This window comes from Ascaphus truei, chromosome 8 (genome assembly GCF_040206685.1).
Source record: "Ascaphus truei isolate aAscTru1 chromosome 8, aAscTru1.hap1, whole genome shotgun sequence".
NCBI lineage: Eukaryota > Metazoa > Chordata > Amphibia > Anura > Ascaphidae > Ascaphus > Ascaphus truei.
In genome coordinates, this window is record NC_134490.1 from 77,554,622 (window position 1) to 77,574,542 (window position 19,921).

Genomic DNA, 19,921 nt, shown 5'->3' on the forward strand with positions numbered 1-19,921 from the left:
ACAAATAAAACAGATTATATATATATATATATATATATATATATATATATATATATATATATATATATATATATATATATATATAATAAAAAATGAATATATACATATATGTACACACACAATTTGCATGCATTGCGTTGTTCTTCAGCCTCCAGTAATTAATTGACAGATTGGATACCTAAATGCAGGCCGCTGATTGCGATCTCCCAGCTCTCCCCAGCAGATCACGTTGCAGATTCGCTGCTGATTGGCGCCCTGGGGAATTGACTTGCACCCGCACTGTGCCAAGAAGGGGGCGTGGCTCCCGCTCCCCGCCTATCAGATCCCGGGCAGGACAGGGCAGGAAGTGGCTGGAGACCACGAGGGCGCCTCCCACCGCCAGCAGCAGCTGCAGCAGTAGCCCATGGAGGGGGACTGTGGCTCTGGGTGAGTGCGCGCGGGCAGTGCAGGGCTATCTCCTCTTCTTAAGGGCCAGCCTGGCTGCTCCCAGAGCCAGATCTCCAGCGCCCTGGTGGGGGTTAAAGTCTCCGGGGAGAGGATCACGTTGGCAACACGAGTAGAGGGGAGAGTGAGAGAGAGAAGAAGGGGATCATGCAATACCAGCACCCTACTTCTTCTGCGATGAGTGTCAGCGTGCCCCTGTATGCACCCACTCCCCTGCAGCCGGTGCACCCCACGCCTTTCTACATCGATGACATTTTGGGGAGGAATGCCACAGCCCATGGGAGCCCAGCCATGCCCACCCCTACCATGCCTTCTCCCAACTCCTCTTTCACCAGCTTGGTAGCTACCTACAGGACGCCGATCTATGAACCCACACCCATCCACCCTGCATTCTCCCACCAAGCTGCCCTGGCTGCATCGTATGGGGCCAGCCCCTTCCAAAGCCCTCTGTATTCCTTCCCCAGGCCCATGGGTGAATACACTCATGCCCTCATCAGGCACGACCCAATGGGTAAGTTACACATACAGTACCTACCCTTGTCTTAACTTTCTCTGCAATCAACCGCATTTCCTTAATTACCTGTTGTGATGAATCACTGCTTTTTCTTGTCTAATACCATGCAGTTTTTTTTTAGTATATTCAGGGCTGTTGGTTTCTGTGAATTGAAAATTTTCTGTGGCTGTTTTGGTTTAGACAGTTTTCTTAGCACTGAACTTAGAGAGACCGCAGCCTGTAGCTGCTCAAAAAAAACCCTTTCCTATGAAATGCTGCTGTCCGGTGACAGAGTTCTCAAATCTGACATCTCTACCTAGTTATTCTTCACAGTTCTGCACCACATGAGAACATGCAAACTGCTTTCAACAGTTGCCTCTTAGCAATCAGAAAGTATTTCAGATGGTTTCACATGATAATAACTTGCGGAATGCATGAGAGCTTGTCATAGTGCAACGCAGGCTGCAATGAAACTGTCACTGGATGTCAACGTAGGTGTAGATATTTGTGTAATGTATATACATGCAGGTGATGACATATGTATGATGCATATGTGTCTCTATACCATGCAGGTGGTGACGTGTGTGTATACTATAATAAATAATAACTTTATTGATTTACTATTCAAATGGTATGTATGATATATATATATATATATATATATATATATATATATATATATATATATATATATATATATATATATATATATATATATATATATATATATATATATATATATATATATATATATATATACACACACATACACATTTGTATGCTCATATATCTCTCTCATGCAGCTGGTGACGTACACTGACAGTGTCATTTGTTTGAGGCCATGCATGTATGCCCTGATCATTATGTTGTGCTGTCCCTCGGGATGATGCAGAACAAGCAGTGCTGGGGTTTGGGCACTTGCTGATAACAGGCTGGACCTGGTCTGGGAGATGCAGGCTGACCCCTTTCCGTTCATACAGGAAATCTTGAGCTCTTGATATGAGTAAATCTGGTCTCAGAAGCTGCTGAGGGTTTTCCTGGCTGCCTCTTCCTCGGGAACCGTGCACACTGCTGATTATTTTATCGACATCCTCAATACAGACAAATTCAGGAAACACTCGGCTTCTGATAGCCAGGATCCGTTTGTGTGATATTGTTCATTTCCTCTGTGGGATGAGACGTTGCAGCGGCTAAAATCACCAGTTGCTTCCTATTTTTCTGAGGCGGGTTCTTGCTCCAGCTGACACTGACACAATGTTGCACACACATAGTGTCACAGGCTCACACAGGCAGCCAGGGAAACCACAAACCCCAGGGCCTGGGTTAAAGCTGTGTCAAGCTTTAACTGTATAGTAAAAATAATGTATTCATCATAACAATAGCGAATAGCTAATATTATTACAATGTGTTCAAATGTGATAACAAAAATTGGGCAAGACACAATACATTTTTCACCGTGTGTATAGATTTGTGTGTGTGTGTGTGTGCGCACGTTTTTTTATACTTTAATAGTGTATATATAATATATATTTATATATATTATCTCCCATTTATAACATAATATAGAATATATAAATTATTATGAATTAAAATGTAGCTTATATCATATTGTTGGGTGGGTATTGTACCTGTTTTAGTTTACTAAAGATGCAACATTTTATTTCACGTCTGCCTCTTCATTCATGTTATATTATCATTTGCAGCAGAAAGTGCACAGGCCTTCTCATAGTAAAACTTTGCTAAACTCTTGTTCAGGCCTTAAATGATAAATGTGCACCAGAAACTTCCACCTCATGCAAAAGCCTGTTTATAGCTATACCAAGCCAGAATAATTAGATATACCAGAAATAAAACACTCAAATGATGGAGTTTAAAAATAGCAATCAGGCCTGTTCATGAGACACGGGTATTTACAAACTGTAAACTGGCAGAATATTTTTTGGAATGGAGCCTAAAGGAAATAGAGATTTTATATCCTTGTTATATTGCTTTATTGCCATATCATCTGTCTAATATTCACTGCTCCCCTAATGCATCAGATTACATTATGGCTTATATCTAATTAAAACAATTTAGGCAAACATTTGCTTACAGTAGGCTGCTTGTGTGATATTACTGTAAAGAGCAGAAGGAAACACGTTTGTGTGTGTGTGATATAGACCAACAGGAAACACATTGACGGAAATGTGGCCATAGATCTTTGGGTGGCTTTTACTGGTCTTCTGCACATAGGCTGTAAAATCAGGGGTGGTGAGACAAAGAGGTAATACCTTTCAACAGCAGAATAAAAAATAGTCAGCTACAAAAACTGTTTTAACCATGTCCTATATACATTGAGTGTGCATATACTATGTGTACATGTGTTTTATTTATGTTAATGCATGGTTTTAAAATTACATAATTATTAGCGAATTAATTCATTTGTTTATTAGGTAAATGTTTCACGTATGTTCAATTTGTTATTTAATACCAAAGAGTAAAAATAAATAATAATAAAAAAAAAAGTGTGTGTATATCACTCAAAAAGAAAATACATATTTCTATCTCAAATAAAAATACTACTTGTGGGTACATTCACGTCTCAGATAGGCCTTACTACTTTACACTGTATGATGGATGTTTTTTGTTATCTATATCTATATATCACTCACTCTAAAGTCCAGAGGACAGACATGCGCCAATCTGTATAACGTATTATATTGCAATCACGGTTTCTGGGGGCCGAAACGTTGATTGGAATATAATAAATCTTTCACAGATTGGTGAATGTCAGTGCCCTGGACTTCATCTTGTGTTATATAGTATGCTGTTTGTTTGTATATTGGTTTGCAGAGTACCCTCTTATAATAACAACTGAAATGATGATATCTTTATTCTTAAGGTAAACCGCTCTTGTGGAGTCCTTTCATCCAGCGGCCGCTTCACAAAAGAAAAGGAGGCCAAGTGCGATTTTCAAACGACCAGACGATTGAACTGGAGAAGAAGTTTGAGACTCAAAAATACCTGTCGCCGCCAGAGAGGAAAAGACTAGCAAAAATGCTGCAGCTGAGTGAGAGACAGGTACAAACCCAACTCAGGCAGGGAGTAATGCTGTGTCCTAGCATTCACACTCAGGCAGGGAGTAATACTGTGCTCTCGCATTCACATGCAGGGAGTAATGCTGTGCCCTCGCATTCACACTCAGGCAGGGAGTAATGCTGTGTCCTAGCATTCACACTCAGGCAGGGAGTAATACTGTGCTCTCGCATTCACATGCAGGGAGTAATGCTGTGCCCTCGTATTCACACTCAGGCAGGGAGTAATGCTGTATCCTAGCATTCACACTCAGGCAGGGAGTAATGCTGTGGCCTAGCATTCACACTCAGGCAGGGTGTAATACTGTGTCCTAGCATTCACACTCGGGCAGGGATTAATGCTGTGTCCTGGCATTCACACTCGGACAGGGAGTAATGCTGTGCTCTCGCATTCACACTCAGGCAGGGAGTAATGCTGTGCTCTCGCATTCACACTCAGGCAGGGAGTAATGCTGTGGCCTAGCATTCACACTCAGGCAGGGTGTAATACTGTGTCCTAGCATTCACACTCGGGCAGGGATTAATGCTGTGTCCTGGCATTCACACTCGGACAGGGAGTAATGCTGTGTCCTAGCATTCACACTCAGGCACTGAGTAATGCTGTGTCCTAGCATTCACACTCAGGCACTGGGGTAATGCTGTGTCATAACATTCACACTCGGGCAGGGAGTAATGCTGTGTCCTCGCATTCACACACGGGCAGGGAGTAATGGTGTGTCCTCGCATTCACACTCAGGCAGGGAGTAAAGCTGTCCTAGCATTCACACTCAGGCAGGGAGTAATGCTGTGTCCTAGCATTCACAAGCAGGGAGTAATGCTGTGCTCTCGCATTCACACTCAGGCAGGGAGTAATGCTGTGTCCTAGCATTCACACGCAGGCAGGGATTAATGCTGTGTCCTAGCATTCACACTTGGATAGGGAGTAATGCTGTGCTCTCGCATTCACACTCAGGCAGGGTGTAATGCTGTGCTCTCGCATTCACACTCAGGCAGGGAGTAATGCTGTGCTCTCGCATTCACACTCAGGCAGGGAGTAATGCTGTGCTCTCGCATTCACACTCAGGCAGGGAGTAATGCTGTGTCCTAGCATTCACACTCAGGCAGGGAGTAATGCTGTGTCCTAACATTGACACTCAGGCAGGGAGTAATGGTGTGCTCTCGCATTCACACTCAGGCAGGGAGTAATGCTGTGTCTTGGCATTCACACTCATGCAGGGAGTAATCCTGACCTAGCATTCAGCTCAGGCAGAGAGTAATGCTGTGTCCTAGCATTCACACTCTGGCAGGGAGTAATGCTGTGTCCTAGCATTCACACTCTGGCAGGGAGTAATGCTGTGTCCTCGCATTCACACTCAGGCAGGGAGTAATGCTGTGCCCTCGCATTCACACTCAGGCAGGGAGTAATGCTGTCCTAGGATTCAGCTCAGGCAAGGAGTAATGCTGTGTCCTAGCATTCACACTCCGGCAGGGAGTAATGCTGTGTCCTCGCATTCACACTCATGAAGGGAGTAATCCTGACATAGCATTCACACTCAGGCAGGGAGTAATGCTGTGCCCTAGCAATCAAGGGTTTCAATAATAATATAGAATATATGAAGATTAAGAAACATATTTCGTAATTAATGGATTATTAATTATTTATATCTTTATATTTAATGACCGAATTAAATTGTAAATATTATACATATAACATACTATTCTTATGTATGTATTGTGATTTCAAATGTAATACAACATGTATAAATACACACACACACTTCCGCATCTGTCACTTAATAGGTGACACTTTCTGCTCCACTGTAGCAGCATGATGTATATTTAGAAAAGACGAGCCCAATATGTTTCCATGCTGTAATAACCCTCATTCTTTCCTGCAGGTCAAAACCTGGTTTCAGAACAGAAGAGCTAAGTGGAGGCGCCTGAAGCAGGTACTGCCCGTAGTTTAGTTTCTATACAGATACCCAGTGTAATCAACTTATCTTTTAACGTGATCACCTATTCCAGGTTGTATGCCAAAGTCATTTGGGTGGCTGTTTAAACTCTTCACCTTCATTCTAAAGGCAAATAGTCATGCAGATATCCAGGAGGAGCTGTCCATGCAGCACTAATGTTAAAAGCTTCTAAATAGGATGGGATATCGCCTATTCCCTGTGTTTTTCACACAGCAGCTATTAAAACTCGGCACTAATTGTTTTGTGAACCCATATGTTGTTTATCTAATTAACACAGCAGAGATAAAGTAATTGTTAGTGAATGGATTTGGGAGAACATCTATTAATCCTTTTAATTACACAATTAGATAAAACTGATATTTCAGTGAAGACAAGTAAACAGAGATTGGCTGTCACATTTACCCTTTTCACACGTGTATAATGTTGATATTTCCCCATAATTATTTGTCTAGACTAATTGACATGATGGGGGATTTGTATGTGTTTATACAAATCGAATTGTAATTAAGCATGATGTAATTGAATTTGGGCTGTACTCATGCCAAACCAGCACCGGATTTATTAACCCCTTGCTTCCAGGCTCCTATCACTGCCAATGGGTTCAATAAAGACATCCAGTTGCTTGCAATGTGTATATTTTTATTATTGAACAATCGCTGTGCTTTTGCCTGTGCCAGGATCGGTCCAGTTTTGTAGCACTCAGATTTTCAGTATAATACTTGTTATCCAGATTTGAACTTGCACGGGGGCAGGAGTGACCAACTCCACTCATCAAGGGCTACGAGCAGGTCATGTTTTTAGGACATCCCTGCTTCAGCGCAGGTTCCTTAGTAGAAGGCTGAAGCAGGGATATCCTGAAAACCTGACCTGTTGGTGACCCTAGAGGACTGAATTTGGCTACCCCATGCACTGAATATTTATCTTGGGGGGAAATAATGAAGTGTTTTTGCTGGAGGTTGATACTTTTATTGAAGCAGCCTTAAAAAAAAAAAGCTTTTACAAAGTTAGATTATGGTTTTAGAAATCACATAAAAATGATCAATGGGGTAAGAAAGCCTTTTACACTAAATAATTTGTATCATTTTAACAATAGAAACTGGAGTTTCTCAAATTAAAAAAAAAATACCCCAAGTGTTTTACTTTAAGCGAATACTGCAAAGATGTGAACATATAATCTTGACCAAACCCCTTTTTTACATACTTACAAATTCTTATGTTGTAAAGGACATATGGGGAATTCACAAGTCTATTTTCAGACATTATTTGCTGGTCACACTTGTCACATATATTAATAGGGGACCTTTGGGTGAACCTTGTTATATCACCGCTGCTTATGTACAACAACCTAAATGTGCCATTTTATGAGATGTACACAAAATAATCTGTGCCCACAAAAATAAACACAAAATATACAGATATTGCCCTGAAAGTAATGGCCCTTGTAATAGAGGTGGTCATAGAAAAGAAAATAAGGCAAGAGGTGGAAGTGGTTTAAAAAAAATAAAGATAGGAAGATGTTAGACTTTAAAATAAATTAATTTTGTTTTTAAAAAGAAAATGTCTTTCTAAAGTTGTAAATGGAAAAAAATTAGTTGGTAGTATAAATGTGTCACTTGATAGTGAAGTACTCATGTACTGGTACTGTAGTGTAAGGAGTTGTGTTGTACCCTATTCCCTAGTATTGGCAGCACTCACTGGCTTAAGCACCCTGTTGTTCATGCTTGGACACAGCAGTTACATTGTCGGTTTGGGGCTTACTAGTATTTGCTGTGTGGGCTAGCAGTTCTTTAAAATGTTAACGGAAATTTCTATTTTAGGAGAACCCTCAGGGAAACAAAAAAGAAGAAACGGAAAGTGTAGAGAATGGTTGTGAAGAGAGACAGGAGGATACCTGTCTGAGTGCTGAGCAGAAGGACAAAGATTCCTCACTGGATGGGTCACGTTGTTCCCTGTCTCCAACCTCCCAAGAAAACATTGAATCTGAAATATCTGAGGATTCTGACCAGGAAGTGGACATTGAAGGTGACCGAGGATATTACAATTGTACACACTGATAATGTGTGTTCATGAAGAACTTCAACTCAGCTTGCACTTTAATAGAAGCTGGACTTATCACCCCCAAACATAACATGGGGTAAGGAAATGGGAAGGACATTCTCTTGTACATTGATTGCAATGTATATAGTGTTTAGTCAACTGATGGTCAAATCTTTATTTCAGGTTTGTGTATTTAACTTAAGAGTTATGACTGTAATATGTTTGTACATTATATAAACATTGCTTACATCAGCAAGGGGTTTTCAGAAGATGGGTGTAGAGGAAAGCCTTAATTATCCTCATCACCTAATACTGAAGATTTTTTATGGTTTTAATAACTGTTTATTCTTTATTATAAATGACAGTAGACCTGCAATAACTTAGGTTGTAGGTGGTCTATGGGGAATATCTGTATTAAAATCTACCTTTTTGTTATAATTAGTTCTCAAAGTATTTCAGTTTGGTGCAACTAACTTTTCAAATAGCATATTTTTTTTTAGCCCCAATTGAATTTTAGAAATGGTCAAAAAATGAATACTTAATTTTTTTTTGTATAAAGGGAGATGTGATGCAACCTTTGGATAAGCCAAATTTTTCATATGAAAAAGGTGTTAATACAGTTTTGTATTGTGTGTGTATATATAATATATTTCATTTTGTCAGTGGACCCATGCTTCTCACTTTGTTTATATGATGTGTACATATCTTTTAATTGTTTATGACAAAAAGCATATTTAATTTTTGATGAAAAACCTGTAGAATAAAACTGGAGGTTAGAAAAAAAGACTTCTTCATTCCTAAATATACGTGATAAAAAAGTGATTGCTTAAATCATGATTAATAACTTTTCTATCCAAATCCTTACATGGTGCTAAAAATAAGCAAGGTAAATAGAGAATTCCATTTTATTGATAAGTATTACACTCTTGTCTCATCCAATGAACTATTTAAAAAGAATCAATAGAAGAAGATACAGATGTAGCTAAATGTAAACATGACTTCATTTGTTATATTGGTTAATCAGGATCAGAATGATTTTTTTTTTTAACATGCAGAACTGCCAGTCACTGACCTGTGTGGTCAATACAGTTTATCGTATTTCTCTGAAATGGCTTGACTTCTGAGAAATGAGCTTAAAAAGAAACAAAACATAACGATAATTCGTTTACAACGAACAAAAAAATCCACAAAGTTCTTCAGCCTCAAATTACATGTTACTGCTTAACATTCAATAGTAGGTAAAAAATGTATATAGATTGAAGCTGTTTTGGCAACAGCCCCCACATAATTATCTTTTTATATGATGTTAAGTATGACATTGTTTCTGTCTGAATGGACAAAATGCATGCAATATATTATTTTTTATTAATAAACTCCTTGTTTAACGCTAAATTAAAACCACTGGTATCGTAGTAACAATATTTACTTCCAAACCAGGACTAGCACTACGTTTTCAATGTAAAAACCAGAGGGACCACTTTTATTTACATACACCCACTAAAGAAAAATATATTTGCTAAAGGGATCTCTACCTTTTCTCTTTTAGAGCTTATATATTGTATAAATAGTTAAAAAAAAAATAAAAAAAAATAACATAAGATCGTTGCCCCAATGTTTATAAATGTTGACACATTTTAAATACATCTATAAATTTGACCACAGATTAAACCCTTTGTGTGTGTGTGTGTGTGTGTGTGTGTGGTAGGTATTGACCTATGGGTTATTTGTTTACTGTTTGTGTTGGATAAAACACTGATCAGTATATATCAGGCTTTATAAACTGACTGTCTTATTTCCATAAAAACAGATTTCCTGCATAGAGACCCATAACCAATGATTAGAAAGAGTTAATCTTGTAAGACCTGCCTTGCAGTGAAGCTAAATATATGAAATCAAATGATACAAATATGGAAGAATAATTTACATACATTATTTAAAGTCAGACTTCTAGTAAGACTTTATTTTGTCTTTTACATCATTAAAACATATATATTTTTTATTTATTTATCGTGTGTGTGAGTGAATGTGAGTGTGTGAGTGAGTGTGAGTGTTAGTTTCATAGCATGGGGAAAAAAGAACAGCCGTGGCACTCCTATGGTCTTATGCAAGTAAAAAAAATACAACACTTATTCAAACAGGATGGACGTTTCGGTCTTACCTTGGGTCTTTGTCGGACCATGTAACTATTTATATCTGTATTTAAGTTGACCAAACACATATTTTCAGCGTGTCAAAAGATTAACTGTTATTATATGAGACATTTAACTGTTATAGGATTGTTTTTGCTATATCATTTTTGTGCCTGTGTACCTTGTCTTATTACAAGATTTTTGCATATACCCTGAGTGCTGTTTTTCTGTTTCCCTTTGGGTTGGTTACACTGGTTCTCTATTGATTTCTATAGAACATGCACCTACCCTATCCTACCAGTTGAGTGCCTACTGTTTCATTTTCATTTTTTTAAATATATATATAATAAACCCAAACTACAAAAACAACAACTACAAACAAATTATATCCTCAACAAACAATACATCTTCCCCTCTACAAATAATGTAGAGGGGAAGATGTAAATATATGCAATTTTGGAGCATAAAATGTGTTTTAAGTACATTTTCTCTTTTATTCAATGAATGCTATTTTGGACCATAGCATATCATTTAAGTGTTTTTCTCTATTCAATGTATTGAAAGGCAGTGAAACAAAATCTTCTGATATGCTATATTCAGAAAAGACCTATTAGTATTATTTGTTAAGACTATTTTAATGTATTTTTTTTGTGGATTCTAGTTCTCCCCTTCAGCATGCGATAGATATGGAATAAAGTAATTATACCATTCAGGTTATTTGGCTAGGGAGAGATTTAACTCATTAAGTGCTCAAGCTGCCTAGCTGTAACACTTAACTACATAATAACCGACCAACAAACAGGAAAATAATGTCTTGTAGGTACCTTCAGCAATGACAGAGTTACTGCTGAATATACATATTTTAAAACGACTCACAATCTGAAATGGTATTATTTCATATAAGATTTCAGGAAAGGAGGTAAGAATGTGTTTTTTTTTCTTTATTAATCTTTCTTTGTCTTCTAATCATGCTGGTAATTAAAAATATATATATAAACATGAATCTTATAAACACCAATTTTCTGTTTTAATCGTTATCTAAAAATGCCAGGAAAACGGTACATTTTGTGTAAATTGGACTGGTGTCTGTATGTTGAGAGTTCCTATTTGTTTTCATGACCAATGTTAGCAGAAAAAGTTGCACAAGTCCAGTTTTTAGAATGATAATTAATTTGCAATGCATAATGTAGCAGCTCTTTTCTGGCAGCGAATGAGTTAAATATAATAGAGGAAGTCAAACTGAGAGTTTTATATCTAGGAATATATACAACAAATGATACATTTAATTGTCAGAGTAACATCAGGTGAACCTACTGGGAGAAGTGAACATTTTATCAATAGAATAACCATAATAATAAAAAAGGCTACATAATGTGTAAAACGAAGTATAGAGAGGATATGTAGATAAAACATACATTCCTTATAAATAGTTATGCAAAGTGGGTGACACGAATTCAAAAGTCCTGCACAGACCTAATTTTAGAAAAGTTAAAAGACTATTAAAAAATAAAGTATAATGCTAGTTTTGTAATCCCAAAAAGGAAACGTCAGATTTGTAATAATATATAAAGAAAAACCGTGTTGTCATTGGATTAATGTACTGTATTTATTTCACTGAATTTCTTTTACCTGCATAAAACACATAAAAATCCTCTGATACATGCTGCTCAAAATGAACAGCCAAGTCATTCCCTGTGTATAATACACACATACCTGTATAGGAAGAAAAACGTGATGGAACTGCTGTCACTTGTGGGAACCATATGAGTATAGGATTCATGTAATGCAGGGCTGCTCAAGTCCAGTCCTCAAGCGCGCCCCCCCCCCCCACCAACAGGTCAAGTTTTCAGGATATTCCAGCTTCAGCCCAGGTGATAGGGACTGATTGAGCCACCTGGGCTGAAGCTGGGATATCCTGAAAACCTGACCTTTTTGGGGTGGGGGGGTGAGGGGGTTGATGACAAGAGTTGAGCACCCCTAATGTAAGGTAAAACCCTGCATATTATTATATCCAAATAACAAGTTTATGTCTCCTGCACATTTTTTTTTACTGTATTGTTTTTTCATTACAAATTAAAATGACAAAGTATGCATTATTCAGCATTTGGACATTTAAGGACACATGCAAGAAAATTCCAAATATTCATGCAACATCTACAAACCACAATAGGGGTCATTTTACTATAGGTTATAATTGGAGTGTTAATGAATCATAGGACCAGTGTGTACTAGTGGCAGTTATATTATTAAGGAGTTATATGAGGCAGGATAATACTTTTTGTTTACTCAAATCTGACACCTATAAGTATTTGGGGGGGGGGGGTTGATTTCCTCTGGCTCCTCCCTTTTGTCTGACGTCACTGTGTTTTAAATAAGAGTTTGCTGAGGAAACAGGATGGGATAATGGTCAAGAAAACACCTGTCTGACAACCCCCCCCCCCTCCCCATTGAGAGCCATGTACGAAATTTACTGGTGTCATTTATTGCCAAATAAACAAAAGCAGACTGATCTTTGCTTGGAGCAAATGTTTGTTTCAGAAAGTCAATTTGATTGTTATGTTTTTGAAATCTTTACAAACGGGTTGTTTTGGCCAGCTGAGTGGTATTGCATCTTCAAAGGAGTCTTCCACCTTTGATACTTGCACCACTTTTTAATGTTTGGAAAGGACTCCCAACCTTATCCATAAGCTTACTAGAGAGTTGTATCTGAAGCACATGGAGCCATACTGTACATCAAGCTCACAGACTAGGTACTTTAGCTTTAAAACAACATTGGGAGAGTACTTAATAATGAGCTTTTGTAAACTATCAAGAAGAAAAATACATAGAACCGGCGCCTGTAATAATATCAGACCAATAAAACAGCATAGGTGAATCCTGACCAAATAAAAGTCCAGTTTTCAATGTCCAATCAGTGGGGGTTATGCACAAAGCAGTGGTAAGTGTTTTTAAGTGAGATAAATGATTTATGGCGCAATTTATGGAGCAAATTTTTTAGCAATGACTGTGTTTTGATGATAAAAAGCCTTTTAAGCTCTATACTGTAGTGTTATCAATGCTTTGTGAATCGCGCTGCACGCAATGTTGAGAAATAAAGGCATTTATCTCACTTAAAAACATTTATCATTGCTTTGTGCATAACCTCCAGTGTCTGAGATGAATCTTAAAAGAAGTCTCACAGCACATAAAAACAAACACAAAGAACAATCATAGTGTAACACTGACACACATCTCACTGCAGCACAACAGACTAGAGAGCCTCTATACTAAACACAAACAATGAATAACTAAATAACTGTCTCAATTTAATAGTAAAAAATATGTAAAATAAATAAAAAAAAAGGCAAACAATTGCCTACAGGGCAAATGAACATAGGCAGCCTGGTCTTTCATGTTTAAGATATTTTTGTAATCACTTTAGTAATATAATATACTATTATTTTCATAATTTTTAGCATTAGCACTGTAAACACATTTTTTTCTGTTTTTTGTAAAATATCAGCAACTCAGGCACTTTGTGTGGAATTAGCTCAGCTTGTTTCAGCAAGAGATGTAGGATGGGGTTACATGGTACCCTACAAGTTAGATCAGGGGTATTCAACCACAGTCCTCAAGCCCCTCCAACAGGTCAGGCATTCAGGATATCCCGGCTTCAGCACAGGTGGCTATCAGAGGCACAGTCAAAGACTGAGCCACCAGTGCTGAAGAAGGGACTGATTGAGCCACCTGTGCTGAAGCAGGGAGTGATTGAGCCACCTGTGCTGAAGCTGGGATGTCCTGGAAACCTGACCTGTTGGGGGGAGGGGGGTGTGGATATTTGGTTTGTTTCCGTTTTAGCTCACGCTGTGATTCTTCTTCTTCACAACCTATAAACTATAAAATGTTCATTACATGGATGCGGAAGGACAGAATGCTAAATTACTGGTATACATAGTGGCTTTTAAACAACCCACATAAGCCTGTACGAGTTTAGCTCATACAATGTTAGCATCTTGCTCCCTGAGCACTTCCTGCTCTTGAATTTTTTTTTTAGTATTAAAAAATCATGATTTATAGCCTATAATGTTACTTTACTCTGTGCTGGGCCCTGCAGAGAGTTCCACGTTAACCTCCCGGACACCTAATATTTCAAGGCCATATCTCCTAAAAGGAGCATCAGATTTTCAGAACAAAAAAGGCAGGAAGTTAAAGAAAAAAAAGTCAGGCACTCTATGCAGGGGTGCGCAAACTTTTTAGTCAGCGCCTCCCTGTCTGCTCTCCCCCCTGCTCGGCCCCCCCTTACCTGATCACCAGCGTTTCCTGACATCACGATGTCATGTGTCCCCACAGCGTCATTTGACGTCGCCTTGCCACGGCCATGCGTCGCCAGAAGCCACCGGAGATCAGGTGAGTAACAGAGGCCTCGCGCGCGCTCCCAGGCATCTAATTTAAATCCCTTGGGGAAGAGCATCGCCTACGTCACCCGCCTGCCCATAAGTTAGTGGTCCCGGCTCCTATCTCTGGCTCTACTCTCGACCTATGGCCCTTGATACTGTTATTCAACGCGCATATTTATGCGACTTTTGTGCGTTGCCTGGTTTTATACATTTTTTAATTAAACCTTTTTATACTGGATATATATTATGGATCATATAAATGAATACAAAAAAGAATGGGGGAGCACAGTTATAGGAAACGGGCAGTTAATATGTCCTACTGGACTGGTGATAAATATGGTAATTGACACATCTATTGAAGTGACAGTTCATGGAGCAGACTCCAAACGCAAAGGGTATACATACATTGATGTGTGTATGTGGGTGGAAAGGTAAGAGAATAAATAACTTACACGGCCTTGTGTAAGTTCTTTCACATCAAGGTTTCTTTGGGTTTCTTGTCTTCTTAGGGTGATGTATTCTTCTGCGGTCGAGACTTTTCTCCTTGGTGCGTTTTCAGCTTTCTTCGTTTGTTGGATATGTCCCTCCAGGGGGGTTTCCTCTCATGAAAACGAAAAAGGAGGTTAGATTAAGGCAAATATACAAAGGCTGCGATATGGGGAAGGGTAATATAGCAGTAGACCATTGAAATGCAATGGTATGATCAAGCACTCACACGGGCCAGTGTGAGTCTTCTCCTATCTTGGTATCTTATTGTTGCCCGTTAGTACAGGGCTTCAGATATTGTTGTCTGTGGATAACTTTCAAATGGTTGCAGGTAGTGATATATGTGATGAAAAGGGATATAACACAATACTCACACGGGCCAGTGTGAGTGCACACTCCTAGTGGTTTCTTTACACTTCTGTTCTTTGTCGTTATATACCCCTAAAACTAATGAAGGGGTGAAGGCAGACTAAATGACACTAAGGTCTATGGGATAAAAACTTTATTTTAATAAAAAAACATACTATAAGAATAAAACAGGTAAAAACAAAGAAACCAAAGGCTTCTATAGGGAAATAAAAGCAAGGGGAGTGATAGAGTCTATCGAGCCTGAGGAAGTCCTGGTCTGGACGAAACGCGTTGCTCTGCTCTTCATTCGGGACATTATCACAGCATATTCAGAGGAGGCAGAGGTGCAGTCGTAGCTCTCCATCCGGACGCGGAAGGAGAGACCCCCTACCACTAACCACCTTATCACTCCCCTTGCTTTTATTTCCCTATAGAAGCCTTTGGTTTCTTTGTTTTTACCTGTTTTATTCTTATAGTATGTTTTTTTATTAAAATAAAGTTTTTATCCCATAGACCTTAGTGTCATTTAGTCTGCCTTCACCCCTTCATTAGTTTTAGGGGTATATAACGACAAAGAACAGAAGTGTAAAGAAACCACTAGGAGTGTGCACTCACACTGGCCCGTGTGAGTATTGTGTTATATCGCTTTTTATTCCCTTTTCACCACATATATCACTACCTGCAACCATTTGAAAATTATCCACAGACAACAATATCTGAAGCCCTGTACTAACGGGCAACAATAAGAAACCAAGATAGGAGAACACTCACACTGGCCCGTGTGAGTGCTTGATCATACCATTGCATTTCAATGGTCTACTGCTATATTACCCTTCCCCATATCGCAGCCTTTGTATATTTGCCTTAATCTAACCTCCTTTTTCGTTTTCATGAGAGGAAACCCCCCTGGAGGGACATATCCAACGAACGAAGAAAGCTGAAAACGCACCAAGGAGAAAAGTCTCGACCGCAGAAGAATACATCACCCTAAGAAGACAAGAAACCCAAAGAAACCTTGATGTGAAAGAACTTACACAAGGCCGTGTAAGTTATTTATTCTCTTACCTTTCCACCCACATACACACATCAATGTATGTATACCCTTTGCGTTTGGAGTCTGCTCCATGAACTGTCACTTCAATAGATGTGTCAATTACCATATTAATCACCAGTTCAGTAAGACATATTATTAACTGCCCGTTTCCTATAACTGTGCTCCCCCATTCTTTTTTGTATTCATTGCCAACAAGGGTCCCGGATAGATCCTGCTGGGGTTCCGAGTCACAGGAGGACATCACAAGAATACTATTCTCAGGCTGTATCATATCCCCCTTTTTTTACATCTTTACATCTTTAATACGCCATATAGGGATAGCGCCCCGGGTACCTTCTCAAACAAATGGATCATATTAATGTCTAAAACACATCATAAACTATATTATGGTTTTTAGTGATTAAACTGATATTTTTGTGTGAACTAATATGGTATATAATGTAATAACTGTATAAAGTATTGGTTTACAATACAATAATGTATATCCATACATACCTCAACAATATTAATTAATATTTTATTTTTATTTTTATATAATATTATATTTTATTTTATTTTCATTAAAATTATTCATTAAAATAAATAAAGGAGGAACTTTCTTCTTTCATTTTAATTGTACAGGAATAAAAAACTATATATTATCTAATATTATTGAGGTATGTATGAATATACATTATTGTACACCCATACTTTATTCAGTAATTCTTATATTATATACCATATAATTAAGTAAAAAAGTTAATAAGTGTAAAAATGATACAATACACAAAAAAAAACTACCCTATATGCAATTTGGGATACCTCGCATAATGGGATCTGCAACCCCTCCTGAAACCCCTCTATTGCTCTTTGCAAACACTCCCCCAGATTGCAGACAGACCCAGCAAGGCAAACAGGGACAAGATACACTGATAATACATTGACACGGGTTCAAAACTCATCTGCTGGCGTCAATTTCCAAATCTGTCTCTCTCCATCGCCCCAAATGTGATTTGTCATAACCAATAAATCGCAGACCAAAGGGTTGAACCTCTCAGTTGTAGATGCGTTTGTTTTGTTATTCAGTACTTTAGTTATTTCTGGAATCCAGGCCTTTTCTTCCTATTTGTTTGCAGGCTGACTATTTAATGTCGAATCAGCATCTATGACCTTTTGTAGAACAACTAGGGTCTTGTTTTTTTGCTCTTTTATCAGGAGATGCAACTTGAAAACGGTTATCATTTAGCAGAAAGACAAATAGAAACGCACATTTTTGTAAGCAGAACGTTAATGATTGGAAGAATTGCACCAATTTCAACATGACATTGGGTGATCAATCTTGTGCTTTATGTACTTGTATATTTAGTCATTGAGTTCATTGGCCTTTGATATGCAAAACTCTAACCCAATAAGACATTGATTTTTGTTGTACAATGTACTTTGACTTTTAAAATACCACTTACCTTTTCAGGTTAAACATTTTTGCTCAATACTTTACATCAATACAGACCTTACATTGTTCTTTTCCATGGAAATACGTTGTGGCTATGAATCAAGGAGATGATTTATAACTGTCCCAATGCCATGTTACCCATCAACACAAGTGACACCAACATATATAGACTGTAGGTAACATTAATGTGTGTGGCTCAAGTAATTCCTCTGTAGCTCATCCATTTCGAGGTACTGTATTCAAATATTCCCCTGATGCTCATACAATTATAATTTATACATTCTACGTATATGCATTGAAATTATTTTACACATTTATTTATAAAATGTTTTATCAGGAAGTAATACATTGAGAATTACCTCTCGTTTTCAAGTATGTCCCGGGCATAGAGTTAAGACAAATAATAAATGGTTACAAATACAGTTACATAAATGAACAGGGTATACATTATACACAAGACATTGCATGCACAGTTAGAGAAAATATATATTATAGGCTTATGAAACAGTTACATATTCTAAATGACATTTTAGAAGTCTTTTTGCAACATGTAGCATGTATCAAGACTAGCAATTCCATTCCTGGACCCCAATGAACACCAGCATCCATATGTTTAATCAAGTGTAGTCTACAGATCTGGCGAGAGTGACCTTAAAAGCAAATGGAACACTAGCAAACACCAGGACACAGAAAGCCACTGCTGACCCTACAATTTACTCTCATTTGTAATCTTTTTTTCTATTCTTTAATAATAAAAAAGTGTGTTGACCTTTTTTTTGTTTCTTTATGATTTTGTTTTGAGAGGAAGGGGTAATGTTAAACCCCCCAATCAAACATTACACATATAGTTAAAATGTATTCCTTTACATGTATTCATTTATTTCTTTAAGTTCAGTCATCAGCTGTTAACCCTATGCTGTAGGCTGATAGACCAGGCAGGACAGCGCGCAGAGAGGGGGGTCAACAGATCTGCAGTGTTTCCAACCTCCTACTATGTCTTGAAGCTTTGTGAACCTATTTCCTGAACACTTTAGTCCAGGGATGGCCAACCGGTTGCATTTGTAATGGCCCACGTGATACTTGGGTATCAGCCACTGCTCAGCTTCCCTCACACCATCCCCATCCACCCATGCACCCAGCCAGTGCTGGAGGTTGGGAAGTTGGGCTCGAAGCTCACTGTGGGACTGGAGGCCTTCCCCCACCCACCAAGGTAAAATTCTTAGAAGGTGGGGGGTTGTGGGGTGAATGAAAGAGGGAGGGAATTGAGTGAGAGAGGGGGGAATTAAGCGAGAAAGAGGAGAGGATTGAGTGAAAGAGGGGGAATTGAGGGAAAGGGGGGGTTGAGGGAAAGGGGGGGATTGAGTGAGAGAGGAGGGGGGAATTGAGTGAGACAGGAGAGGCAGATTGAGTGAGAGAGGGGGAAATTGAGTGAGAGAGGAAATGGGGGGAATCGAGTGAGAGGGGAGGAGGGAGGGGATTGGGTGAGAGAGGAGGGAATTGAGTGAGAGAGGGGGGAATTAAGCGAGAAAGAGGAGAGGATTGAGTGAAAGAAGGGGAATTGAGTGAAAGGGGGGGGGGGGTTGAGTGAAAGGGGGGATTGAGTGAGAGAGGAAATGGGGGAATTGAGTGAGAGAGGAGGAGGAGGGCGATTGAGTGAGAGAGGAGGAGGGAGGGGATTGAGTGAGAGAGGAGGGGGAGGGGCAGTAGGACAATGGCCCGTCAAAATAATTGTGCCCATTTATTGTCACGCCTTGCTCTTTGGTGACTGAAGATGACTATAGCGAGTGACGCCCTGAGGAGAGGATTGAGTGAAAGAGGGGGAATTGAGTGAAAGGGGGGGGGGGTGAGGCAAAGGGGGGGATTGAGTGAGAGAGGAGGGGGGAATTTAGTGAGACAGGAGGGGCAAATTGAGCGAGAGAGGGGGAAATTGAGTGAGAGAGGAAATGGGGGGAATCAAGTGAGAGGGGAGGAGGGAGGGGATTGAGTGAGAGAGGAGGGAATTGAGTGAGAGAGGGGGGAATTAAGCGAGAAAGAGGAGAGGATTGAGTGAAAGAAGGGGAATTGAGTGAAAGGGGGGGGTTGAGTGAAAGGGGGGA

The 19,921-nt window shown here is 39.0% G+C and overlaps 1 protein-coding gene across 1 annotated transcript; it reads left to right on the top strand.

Annotated features, from left to right (window-relative positions):
* Positions 1-366: 366 nt before the first annotated feature.
* HHEX (hematopoietically expressed homeobox) lies at positions 367-11,942 on the top strand. Its single transcript, XM_075612771.1, has 4 exons — positions 367-955; positions 3,819-3,997; positions 5,889-5,939; positions 7,781-11,942. Exons 1-4 carry the CDS (start codon positions 592-594, stop codon positions 8,015-8,017), a joined length of 831 nt encoding a protein of 276 aa, XP_075468886.1. The 5' UTR covers positions 367-591; the 3' UTR covers positions 8,018-11,942.
* Positions 11,943-19,921: the final 7,979 nt, after the last annotated feature.

Bases quoted from the DNA above. Each gene is read 5' to 3' on its own strand.
- HHEX (XM_075612771.1), top strand. From the start codon at position 592: ATGCAATACCAGCACCCTACTTCTTCTGCGATGAGTGTCAGCGTGCCC. The intron at 3,998-5,888 runs GTACAAACCCAA...TCTTTCCTGCAG, and splicing joins TGCAGCTGAGTGAGAGACAG to GTCAAAACCTGGTTTCAGAA. The intron at 5,940-7,780 runs GTACTGCCCGTA...TTTCTATTTTAG, and splicing joins AGTGGAGGCGCCTGAAGCAG to GAGAACCCTCAGGGAAACAA.